Consider the following 12,648-nt stretch of genomic DNA (forward strand, 5'->3'; position numbering starts at 1 on the left):
CTGAGTTTATAATAATTTGGAAAATATATTCATAGTAAGGCGATAATTTCTCTACCTATCTTCAGACAGGGTATTTAAAAGTCTGCCCGATTTACAAACGTCCGTCTGGGTCAGTTTAATTAAGAGAACAATGTTCAGCTGGGAGAAATAAAAAAAATAAAGACACGGTTTTTAAATGAATTTAATTTGAATTTTTGCAATTTTTAATAAATTAAATAAATAATATTTTCAATAAAGTTGCTTGATTTTTGGTCGATTTCTGTTAAAGAAAATGGGAAAAGTGCGAAGGGGAGAATGCATAGTGAGAGAAAGCAAAGCAGTAAAGAGAAGTCGATAGGAAAGAATCGATAGGAGACGGCGGTGTGTGCAGTGGGGAAATAAATAGAATGGCTAAAAGTCGAGCGCTTAAACTTAAGAAACTAATTTTATGGCCTAGGCATGTTCCGGTTCCATTTGGTCTGCTTACTCAAAGTGCCACGCCCCTGCGGCAGAGGGGCTCAGTGGCACTCAGTTCCTTGGTATGTACATTAACAGCGGCGAGCGGTGCGAGCTAAGATCTAAGATGAGGAGCTGTAGCTGGAGGAGGTGCCCGCCGTGGAGCCCGACGTTGAGCCCGAGCTGTACGAGGATGAGCTGCTGGGATGATACGAGCTATAGGCCAGATTCTGTGAGTCCCAACGCGCATATGGGCCACCACTCTGCGGCTCCCAGCTGCTGGGATCGTACGAGGAGGCCGTGGTGCTGGGCACGCCGTATTCGACCGCTGGCATTGGAGCTGGCATGGGCACCATGTTCATCTTCATGCCGCCCAATTTCTGGATCAGATTGTAGATGAGGAAGCCGAGCACCAGCTTAATGGCAATCTTGGACAAGATCAATGCCTTGGTGGCCTTCAGACTGACCAGAGCCAGCAGAATGGGCATGACGACCTTCAGCTTGAGCTTCATGAGCAGCAGCAGAGGCAGGAACAGCTTGTCCTTGTTCTTCTTCTCAGCACGGCCTGGAGAATGAGCACAAAACAAACAATTAAGTTAGTATTATGAATTTTGGCCAAATCAGAGGCTGACGCACCTTCCACCTGGGGCAGCTCCAAATCGAAGCCACGATCCGCACGATAGGTCATCACGGAGCTGGCAAAGAAGGTCTCCGGCAGCTGGACGCGCAGCTCGTTTGTGCGCAGAATGCGTGCCACACGATCCACGATGACCTTGTCGATGACATCATCATCGAAGGCACGACCGCTGACCTCCTCCTCAACATTGGCAACTGTGTCCAGATAGGTGAGCACCTTCTCCTTTAGACAATGCATCGCATTGGCATGGAAGCACTTATCCACAATCGTCGAGATTAGCTCATCGGAGCTGTGAATGCGCGGCGTGACCCCATTATCAATGGCAGCACCCTGAACAGAAACCGCCAGCAGCAGCAAACAACCGAACGCGGCGAAGGATGTGAAACGTTGTGCCATTTTCACCAGATTTACAACTATACAGTCACAGTTATCCACGCGCTATATATATCTTTATATATATAAATACGACCAGAGCGCGTTGTGTTCACTGCGTTGCCGTTGCGACGACAATGTTGAACAATTGGCCAGTACCGACGATTTTATACTGCCGCTCCTCGGGCGCTGGTAAAAAAGAGACGCGTACTTGTCCGGCAACTGGTGCATTCAAAAGTTTGTTTTCTTTTTGGAGCGCACAAATATTTTTGGACAGTGACGAAAGCCGTTGCCGAACCTTAGCCAAAGTCTTCGTGGTGTCCAAAGTTTTTCACCAAACGGTTGGATCGGCTGTTTTTGATATGTGGGTTGACCGGCTGACTCCTCTGGCTTTCTCGCTTTCCATAACGGCCAAGTAGACCCCCTCCCTCCTCTTTTTTGTCAGCCCCCCCCTCGTCAGCTGGTCAGTGCTCAATGTTGCATTATCGATGGCCGATGAAAATAACTTTTTGTTTCGCCCAATTAGTATGCGAGCCCTCAACTCTTACGCGTACACATGAAAGCCAGTCCCAAGCCAGACCCAGAGCCATGACGGAGTCCGCGACAGACCCAGGTCCAGGGCACGTACATTTTTCAGCGTATTGTGTCAAATTTCGATACAAGAAATCAGTACGGAACTCGTCTACGCTTTGGTATTGGCCATTTGACCATTTGCCGTGTATTAGGCCATTTTCTGCTTTTTTTTTTGTCTATGCGGAACTGCGAATTGAGTTATTGTTATTTTGCTTGTTTCTGGGGATTACGAAATAGACTTGCGACACATATATTACCGATACGTTTCTTTTGGGGGCGATGCTTTTCAGCCAGCTTTAAATGTGGGCCGCTAAAAGTAAAGGAATTAATCAACTAAAGGAATTAATCCACTTATCATGCAAAGTTCTTTTAAGAGGCTTTTACTTTTAATGAACTAAGTTCTATAGCCAGTACAAAAGTTTTCTTAGTAGCACTTGTTTTATTTTTTTTTTTTTTATATTAGTTTATTTACTTGCTTCAACTAAATAAATATAAATAAATACGATGATGGCATGTTGAAAAGGATATTTAGTTTTCTACAAAGTTATCTTTCCAGCTAAACAATCTGTTATAAATTAACCTAATGGTAATGCAATAACTTATTGTTTTATTAAAACAATAAGATGCCACACACGTTCATTTCCTATAGATAAATATTGTTGATAATTGAAATATTTCACACACATTTTATTGGGCGTGTTCAAAAGTGTGTCATTAAGAGAGAAGCTTTTGGAATGTGAAATTCAATATGAATCGAGTCTTGGCCTTTTATAGGACTTATTTCTTATACAGAGTTTGTACTATTTGTTGTCCGCAAACTAATTTACCGGATTTTAAGTTCAACTTAACATTTCCTTATGTTTGACATAAGCTCCCATTTATCGAAATTGTGGAGCAAAATTACATTGTTATCTATCTCTGAAACAACATTTTATGTTATGTTTTTCTATTTGTTAGCACCCGACCAGGAGTTACCCTGAGCCTGAACAATATACAAACTGTTTTTATATATTTTATACTGTGTTTATATTTCGTTTATATTGTCTCTGCCTGAAGCTAGTGAACCCCTGAAGGGGTTTCAGTTTCCAAAAATTGACCCTCGAATACTATACGAGAATCAGCATATCAAGTTTATTGTAGCTACTTATTACTAATAATATTTCAGTAATGCTTAAAAAACTACATCACAAAATCGATATTTATCGACAGGATATATCGAAGAAATAATTAAAATAACAGTATCCTAGAATAACACCCAAAAAACAGTGGACTCGGTTCATCTTCTGAAAATCTACATACCAAGTTTTTTGTAGCTAGCTCCTATAGTATTTGATTTATAATAAAAACCCATATCTCTCGATATTTATCGACTTTACTCGTTCGGATCAAGAGAATATGTACTTCATGGAATCGGAGAGGGCTCTTGATGCCGGTTAAAACCTTTTTCAAAAAATCAATATGCCCTCTCTACACATTTTCAGTGGGTTCAGGGTATCGAAACGCATCAAGCAATTCACTGCCAGGGAGGTAATTGTGGACAACACTCGTAGATTACCTAACTGATAACGTGAATAATGCAAGAGGTGTCAACTTTGTCATCGTCAAACGATCTGTTATCACCCAATAAAAGAAATTTTCAACGTCTCGCCGCGATGCGTGCCAAAACTTAAAACAATTGTCGAAAAAACAGTCAAAGGGAAGAAAAATAAAACGAAAAAAAAAAAACAAAAAGTGTAAACATGCAATCAATTTCCATATGCTCGTGCGGCTGTGCAACGTCCTCCTGAATGCCAAATTGTTATGAAAGCGATGCGTGGCACTAAAGCAAGCGGCCAACTGCTGCCACCCACTCGCCCATGGGTGGGCGGCATACACAGCGGGGTAGCTGCAAGAAAATATTCGCTTGAGTTCTTAAAGGTTTTTCCAGCCTCGACCAATATGGCCCAGCTGCGCTTTATGGACCCGAAATGGGCCCAACATGCGTGTCGATTTTGCCTTTGTTTTCTTTTTTGTCTAAATTAAATTCAAATGCAGCCGATTGTGTTGAAATTGACCAGGCTCAAGAATTTTGGGGCGGGCTTCTGTTTTTTTTCTTCCCTATTTTTTGTTCAGGCCTTTTTTGCCATATTCGCTTCAGTTCGTGTCGTTGGCTCCTTATCGATTAGAATACTTAAAGACTTTCACTTTCAGCGGGCAACTTTCATCGCGGCAAGTGAAAAGCAGAAACTTAAAAATTAAAATTGAAAGACAGTTCATCAAATGAATCGAGTCAATCGCATTTGACTGGAATATTCAATTAGATGCGTTGCGCCAAAGAATTTCGAGCCCACTGAAATGTTGGCTAATTAGGATGGCCCCAATGTGTTTGGCCCATACATAATTCACTTGGCCCGGCTACCGGACGACCTACTTAATTAAGGGGCAGCTGTGGGTACACTTGAAAAAAAAAACTGTTTAAGAAAATTGCTATGAAATGAAGATTTTGCTCAATATCAGCAAAACTTAATTTACTTGTATTTAGAAAATGGAAGAAAATAATTTAGAAAAATGATTTCTTGTGTGTTTTTACGTAAGCAAAATATTTGCAACTATTTTTCCCGATAGAAAATGTATTTTTTGAATGAAGAAAGCTTTTCTAAAAAATCGAAAAATTACTATGCTTCAATTTTTAAGGCATTTATTTAGCTGGTTTATTTTGTTTTGGTTTCTGTTTGTTTTTTATTTTTTGTTTCTTACTATTTGTGTTTTTCAATAAATAAATAAATAGTTATTATAAATAGGGTCTTAAGGATGCGGCGCAGCCTCGCGCTCAGTTTTCACCAAATCAAGTCACAAAAACAAATAGGAAAATTTTTAACAAATTAACAACAATTTTCGTGGCCCGTTTTGTGGCTTCAGCTTTCAGCTGTTGGGGAATACGCTCGCCGGCGCCTAGGCGTACGCCGGATAGGCCAGCTCCTGGGCCAAATGCTGCGGCTGCTCCACGACGGGCGCGGCGCCGCCAAAGTTGCGACCATCCCACGGCCCGTGGGCGGTGATGTGGGCGGTATGATGGTGATCATGGGCAATCTGTGGGCGGGGTGGTAAGGGCAAGAAAATATGGCTTAGAAATATGTGCAGCTGCTTTGGCTATAGGCTATAATTGTTGGCACATTTTTGGGTTTGGCTTTTAGTAGGTGCTTTTTTTTTTTTTGTATAGGGGGTTGGAGTGTGTTGTTGTGATGGGGCGTGGGTTTTGGAGTCGGGTTTGATTACTTTGGACTTTGGACTCGACACTTACCCAGCGCACGCGCCCCTTTTTAGGGTGGGGAGAAACTATACATACGTGCTATGTGAATGCAATTATTTAATGTAATTATTAGAATTTACCCGTCGCCCTCTTTTTCAACTCACAACTCCCTAACTCGCACTAATTACCACAGCCCGCGAATGCCTAAAAGACAATAGAGATGCGGTTTTAATAGCTGATTGGGCTTACCTTTTTGCACAATTGGAAAATGGCCAAACCAACCGAGACAATGAACGAGAAGAAGCCGAGCGCGAGCGCATTGAATGCCTTGATCTTCAGTATGCCAATGGCCATGGGTATGACAGTGATGGCCTTCAGCAGAATGAGCACCAGTATGGGCATGGCCAGCTTGCGTAGACGATGCTTCTTGCCTAATTGAAGAGTTCATGTTTATGTGAGGATTGCAATTAAGACACATTACAATGAACCCACCCTTCTTGAAGATGTTGCCCTTCTTACCCCTGGCCTCGATATCGGACGCATCATCATCAACGGCGTTGTTCAGCTGCAGGTTCAAGCTCAGCTCATCGTTGGCCAGATTGCGGGCCGAGACGGTGATCTTGGCATCGGCCACGGGCAGATTCATGCTCACATCGTGTCCGCGCATATAGTTCTCAATGGCATCCAGGAAGCCGTCGCTGGTGCTGGCCCGTGCCTCGCTAACGGCGGCCACTTTTTGGCCATTGCTGCTCACCTCCAGATTGGCCAGCTGCAAGAGACATATCAACTATAAAAAAGAGGGCGAGAGAGAGGAGGTAGAATGTCGCGGCTCACCGTGTAGCTATCTTTGCTGAGCACATTGTCCACAAAGCGCATGGCGCGCTCTTTGATGCACGCCATCGAATCTTGGCCCGTGGCGCATTTGCTCTGCTCCTCGGCAATCAGGCGCTGCAGCTGCGGCGCAGCATTGGTGCCCTGCGCCTGATCGGCCGACAGGGCTGCCATTAGGCCAACAACAACCAGCAGGAGCAATTTGGCCATTTTGTTGTGTATTTGTTTGGTTGACTTGTGGTCTCGACTCGGCTGGGGCTCACACACACAACTCGCCTCAATGCTGGCACAATTGAGTTTAATAATCGTTTTTCTATTGTTCACGATTTTTATACTTGCCCAATGTTTTTTTTTTGAAGCGGCGCTGCGACGACTCAACGACTCGACGCTCGGCTCTTGGGCTGGCTGTGGTCGTGCGAGCAAAAAAAAAAAGAAAGAAAGAAAGAAACATGGCGGAAGAAGACATAAATGAAGCAGACGCCGAAAGAGGCAGAGCGCCAACAGCAACAACAACAACAACGACAACAACAACCAGAAAGCATTGTTGTAGCTGCCTCTGTCTCCGGCTCTGCCTCTGCCTGTGGCTCTGCTGCGGCTTTGTGGCAGCGCGTGTGCGTGCCTGGGCACCACGTGTCGTATACTTAATGCGCTTTTATTTCAAACGCGTGCCGGCGCTCTGTCTGCATTTCATTTGGTTAACTTCGCTTTGTTATTAAATGCATTTTCCTTGCTGCTGCCATTTCATCAAACAAGGTCCGAGACGCCAAATTGTCGCTGCAGGAAATTGTAGAAAACTCGAAAAGAGCTGCTAATGCTATTAAGGGCGCCATTTAAGTTGACTTTTTATGGTTAAATTAGTTTTTCAATTGCACGCTTTAATGTCTCCAAAAAAAGGTCTGCAGAGTGTGTGGGAGTGGGAGAGCGAAGGGTAAGGGGGTAGGGAGTGAGAAGAGTGCAGCAAATGGGTTAACTAACCTTGATAGAAGCCATTATTGATCAGCTTATTGCTTTGTTGGCCTAGGTGATAGTTGATGTTCGATTAACAGACTACAAATTTTAAAATTTAATAAAATTAATAATAAAATTATATTTTATTTTTTTAACGTTTATTGTTATTAATAATAGTCTATCAAAGTGTGATTTGTAGTATCAACTTTTGAGTTCGGGGTCTTCGGGCATAGCCTCTTATAGCATATGAAGTGTTCTACTGTTAATTTCAAGGGTATACCAAATAGTGTGCAACATCTTATGAGGTCTATATTTAAAAATCGAATATATATTTTAAGATAAGGCTATATTTATGAATTATATAATTTAAATGTTAAAATAGGAAAGAAGCCACAAGGTTTATCTTCAGGTTAAAGGCTGTAAACTAACTCTGAACGTAGTTCTCACTAAGGCTTTTTCGGATATATGTATATAACAATATTCCTTGGAATATCTAAAAAATGTAAAGTATTTGATAGCTGATGAAAGAAAAAAACCACTCTATCTTTAAAGCATTCAATATAATATGCACATAAATATATAGAAATATTGATGATAAAATTGATCAATAATCCAACAGCTTAGACGTGTTAAGTAAGCGATTTGCTGCTGAGAAAAGCATCTCTGATGGAGTTTCAAACGATTTTTATGGAGCTTGTGATTAAAAGCATATTAAGCTCTTTTATGGCTAATCAATAGCTTTTTATAATCTTTTCTTTAGTTCGTCTATAGCTATTCAATAGTTCTTAATGCCAAGCCTAATCTATATGAGTGCCATGATAAAGATGAATTCATAAGAAAAATCAGGAACTATTTAGCTTGGAGCCAACAACAGATATGCGGCATGCCTCACAAGTACCACATCGTGTGGCAAGCAGAAATATAGGCAACACTTTTGACAACCAGCTCGCAGCTCATAAGCCGTTCGGTGGTCGCTAAAAACTATTCATAAAACAAATGCAACGCATATTTTATACGTCAAATTGTGCAAGCTGAAATTCAGTTGGGCAATTAACGCACAGAGAAAAAAATCATAATTAATAATTAAAGCTGAGTTAGCTCAGCGCCCAAATTGAGCAACAGCTCGGCGACATTGAGCCCATGCCAATGATATAGAAAGTGTTTTTCATTGCCCTAACGAAAGCGAAAGTGACAGCAGATGCCCCAAAGATACAGCACCTCCGCCCTCACCCTTCCGCCAAGCTGACCACAGCCCCAACATGCAAGAGACATGCGCTGAATTTCGATATATTTCGCGTTGCAACATGTAAATTATGAATTTCGTATATTGATTGCGCTGCCACGAAAATGGAATTGATATCAGAGCAATTTGCTTGTTTTTTTTTTTTGTTTTGTTTTTTATTTTAAACCCTTTTTTTTTGTGTGTTTGTTTGAAGCCAAAGTTTCACCACGCATTGGCGCTTGATTTGCAATTCCGAGCGCATTTTGGCAGCCACAGAAGCCCCCGACATTTGCCAATGAAATTGGAAAAGTTGTTTTTTTTTCACATTTCAAATTGTTGCGTAGAAACGGACAAACGATGGCAGCCAAGTTAAATATCAATGAAGTGTTGGCCGGCCAGCGAAGCCATATACACTATATTGCATACTCTGCATACTCTTGTAGAGGGTACAATAGTTTTCTGATTAAATGTGTGACATACTAGGATCTCATCTATCATCTCATCTAGCTTTAATATGGTTTTCTAGTTTTGGCTCTATGTTGATCCTAAGTCGAACCGGCTTGAACACAGAACTCTAACAATAGTTTTTTACTCATTGGCCAAACTTTGAGCCAAGCCAATTGCCCCAAAAACAGCCGAACCGAAACTTGCATATTTTTCAGATATAAACAGTATATAAGGTTCGGTTTGGTTAAAATTAAAAATGTTTGAGGGCAACTCAGTTAAAAATATAAATAACTTGTGCCCCAAACATTGCATGTATCCTGTGTGGTAAATGTTTATTTTGACAGACAGAGAGTGAGGGAGAGAGAGGGAGAGGGCGAGAGAGAGAGGGAGAGAGAGGGAGAGAGAGAGAGGGAGAGAGAGGGACATAGAGGAAGAGAGAGAGAGCGAGCGAGAGCTATTTAGCCTTCCCTATAAAAATAATATGTATATTTACAGCCTGAAATATTTTCATTAAAAAAGGCAATTAATGCAAAAATGACACTAATTTTTTTAAAATATCGACAAAATTGTTAAGCTAAAGTTTGAACCTGTGTGCGAAAATGCGAAAAAATGGTAGTTGAACGAGCGACTTACCGTTTTAGGGCTTGAAGCTGGGCTTGAAGCTGGGCTTTTATGTAAATTGTCAAATGTTAAGTTTGAACCTAAGTGAGAGAATTTGTAAAAGCAGGTTCAAGAATCAAAACGCATCTTAAAGCAGGCAGTTGTACCAGCGACTTTCCTTTGCTGTGTGCAAGGGTATTTAAGCTTCGGCGTGGCCATTCGTTTTAGTTGTCCGTTGCTGTCATCGCTGTTGCTGCTGCTGTTGCTGTCTCCGCTGCGGTTGCTGCGGCGTCTGCTGTCGGCGCCAGCGCCATTTTGCATTGTTGCACGCAGCAGTTGTCGCTGTTGTCGCTGTTGTCCACGCTGCCACTTTCCCAATTGCCACGTGTGGGTGCTTGAAAAACTGGGAAGAGCATACAGAAAAATATCAGAGGCTTAACTGATGCCAAAAAAAGAAATGCAAACAAATTGAATACCCTGCCGCTTTCACGTTTCTGTGGCACGTTGCGCTCCAGATTTGTTGCAAATACTTTAATGCCACGGCTCGTTGTTTCAATTTGTCCAAGCTGCCAGCTGCTAATAACCCCAGCTGGAGTTGGCTCAACAAGTCGTCATTTACGGTCCGTAGCTGTCCGCTCTTTGGTCAAAAGGTTAAGTGCGTTAAGGAGCCCGGCTAATGCCTGCATTAGCAAGTTAGGCCAAGTGCCCTAATTAAGAGCTTGTTACATTTCCTAATTACACTCGCTCGTGTTGCCCCGAGAAACTTTGCGTCCAATTCCCTTCAATTAGCCAAATGACTTTTACATAGTTTTTATTGCATAAATATTTGCCAGAGTTGCCCGACCTGTCTGCAAAAGACACATATTTGGATTCATCCTCTTTCCTTTTATGGGTTTCCTCTTGTTTTCTTATGCTTTTTTTTTTTTTTTGTTTTGTACAATTCTCATAAATAATAAATAAATAAATAAATAATTAAAAACAATACGACTATGCACTACTTAAAATAGAGCCAAAATTAATAAAGTCGTAGCTTGTTACGGTTCCGGGTTCAACGCCTCTTTTGGCCCGCATAGGCCATGTCCTGTGCGTCTTGCGGCTCTTGGGCGGAACGTGCCCAGGCGTGCGGATCCCAGGCGGGCGCCGGATGCTCCAAATGCTCAATATGCTCCACCGGCAGATCCACATGATGATCCAGATGATGGTCCAGATGATGGTCCAAATGATGATCGAGATGATGTTCGATATGATGCGGCACAATATGCTCAATGTGATGCGGCACCACATGATCCACATGGTGCGGATAGTGCACCACCTCGTAGTTAACAATCTTGGGCTTGGCTATTTTGAATATGACCAGAGCGCCGGACAGCACCAGCGAGAGCAGGCCCAGTGTCATCGCCTTCCAGGTTTTCAGGGCGATCAGACCCAAAGCCAGCGGCATCAGCACGGTTGTCTTCAGCTTCAGGCCCAGCAGGAAGGGTAGCACAGCCTTGCGTATCATGCCGCGTCCTAAGTGGGGGCAGAAAGGGGTATTTAGCTAAAGCTGAGATAAGATAAGATGGGCGCTACTCACCCTCATTGGCAGCTGCGAGCGGCACCAGGCCGCCCTGGGTCAGCGGATTGTCCAGCAGAAAATCGGGCACCAGGGCGCGTGCCTCGGAGCTGCGGAAATACTCGGGTGCCTGAATTCTCAGCGCATGGCTGGCCAAATAGTTGTCAATGCCATCGAACAGCTGCTGCTCAGCGCTGCGACCTGAGCTGCGTCTGCTCGGCTCCGAATCGGATTCGGATAGACGCACCAGGGACAGACGCTCGGTCAGCCTCACCTCCGGCTGCTGCAGCGCTGCGTTGAACCATTGCAGCGCCTTGGGACGCACACACGATATGCTCAGATCCTTGAGACAGCCATGGTACATGTCCAGCGCCAGCTGCGTGGCCGACGGCTGCAGTTGTTGCGTCTGCGTCTGGGTGGGCGCGGCCAGGGTCGCGGTGGCGGCGGCCAGCGCCGTCAAAGCGCCAATTAGCCAATTGTAGCTCTGCATCCTTTTTGGTTAATGCCCTTTCACTGGCCAAATGGAAGTCGGTCGAGTAGCGAAATCCAAGCTAGCTGCTCGCGCGCTAGCGACTCAATGGGTTATGCAAATGTGGCCCGGACAACGCTTGGTTTTTATACGTCGGTACTTTGTTAATTGAATTGCGTATGCAGCGAACGCGCTGCTCTTTGCCAGCTTTGCCATTGCCTTCCAGCTTTATTGGCCGTTGCGTTTTGTGTGTGTTTTTGTCAAAGTCATGGAAAGCGCAAGTTGTGTAGTTTCACCTGTTCGGCTGCCGCCAAAGGGCTGGGCTTTTGATCGGTTCTACGGACTCCTTATGGGTCTATTGGGTCAGCTGGGCTGCCTGGGCCTGCCTTATGGGCATGCCACACTGTCTGTCTCTCCCTCTCTCGTTCTGTCTGCCTGTCTTTGGCTTAATCGGACACTTCTAAGCATAATACACACACCATTTCCATGGCGCAGATAATTGAAAGTTATTTTATGGCTTCTGCGCTTCGGGTTTGTCGTTAAATCAACTTCCCAATCCACAATGCGCGTGCCTGGCAACTTAATTAGAATGCGATACGCCACGAATTGGTTGTGTGTATCTCCGTACACAATGCATTAGCCGAAGGCCACCTGTAAAGCCCACCAAATGCAGATGAAGGCGCGGCTTTTAAAACTTCATCTTCTTCTACCTGATTGCGCTTACAAAAGGCGGCCATATCTGACCTTTAACTGACTTGACAGAATATAAAAAATATTTTTAAAACAATTATCCATTGAATATATTGATAAAACAGACAAAAGTTAACTTATTTACAAATAAAAATGATGTTTCATAAATTTTTATAAATATTTTTACAAACTATTATTTATTTTTAGTTTTTTCATTTATCTGTTTAGTTTTATTAATTTATATTGGAAATGTATACCTATGATTCTCAATTTTTTGTTGTATGTAATTGCCGTGCCAAGTCTGTTTCAGATTTGGCCGTCTTTCTCAATAAGTTAGCCATAAAAAAGGTGTTTTAAAAGCCGCGCTTTTATGTGCATGTCTTAATAATATTTTTTATGTACGGATTGAAATCTGGACAAAAGTAGCTTTAGTATAAAGGTACGCTTCCCTGCAAGTCAGCCAGGAAAAACGATTTTATACGCATAGATGCGCTTTAAATATGCTTAAGTACATCAGGTAAATAGAAGCTTTAAGCCAATTCCTTGTTTGTCCTCTACAAAGAAAACCAAAGCCAGCCACCACGGCCAATGTGTCCTTAAACTCTGAGCTAAGGCAAAGCATTTAGATGTATCTTCTATTTAT

The 12,648-nt window shown here is 42.9% G+C and overlaps 3 protein-coding genes across 4 annotated transcripts; all 3 read right to left on the minus strand.

Moving 5' to 3' along the window:
• Positions 1-255: 255 nt before the first annotated feature.
• Positions 256-1,492, minus strand: LOC115764091. The gene is made up of 2 exons (XM_030706944.1): positions 1,072-1,492; positions 256-1,000 (listed from the first exon to the last, which is right to left on the minus strand). Exons 1-2 carry the CDS (start codon positions 1,466-1,468, stop codon positions 558-560), a joined length of 840 nt encoding a protein of 279 aa, XP_030562804.1. The 5' UTR covers positions 1,469-1,492; the 3' UTR covers positions 256-557.
• A 3,456-nt stretch (positions 1,493-4,948) lies between these two features.
• Positions 4,949-6,287, minus strand: LOC115764128. 2 transcript variants are annotated; one of them, XM_030706999.1, is made up of 4 exons: positions 6,081-6,287; positions 5,766-6,015; positions 5,496-5,677; positions 4,949-5,086 (listed from the first exon to the last, which is right to left on the minus strand). In XM_030706999.1, the coding sequence occupies exons 1-4, from the start codon at positions 6,285-6,287 to the stop codon at positions 4,949-4,951; spliced, it is 777 nt and encodes a 258-aa protein (XP_030562859.1). The 2 variants fall into 2 exon arrangements, with proteins under 2 accessions (XP_030562859.1, XP_030562858.1); XM_030706998.1 differs by having other exon boundaries at positions 5,739-6,015.
• Positions 6,288-10,342: 4,055 nt separating this feature from the next.
• On the minus strand, positions 10,343-11,336 carry LOC115764185. Its single transcript, XM_030707072.1, has 2 exons — positions 10,868-11,336; positions 10,343-10,803 (listed from the first exon to the last, which is right to left on the minus strand). Exons 1-2 carry the CDS (start codon positions 11,334-11,336, stop codon positions 10,343-10,345), a joined length of 930 nt encoding a protein of 309 aa, XP_030562932.1.
• Between the last annotated feature and the right edge of the window lie 1,312 nt (positions 11,337-12,648).

The sequence above is a fragment of the Drosophila novamexicana genome, unplaced genomic scaffold (genome assembly GCF_003285875.2).
Source record: "Drosophila novamexicana strain 15010-1031.04,08,12 unplaced genomic scaffold, DnovRS2.1 tig00000817-arrow-arrow-pilon, whole genome shotgun sequence".
In the NCBI taxonomy this organism is placed as follows: domain Eukaryota; kingdom Metazoa; phylum Arthropoda; class Insecta; order Diptera; family Drosophilidae; genus Drosophila; species Drosophila novamexicana.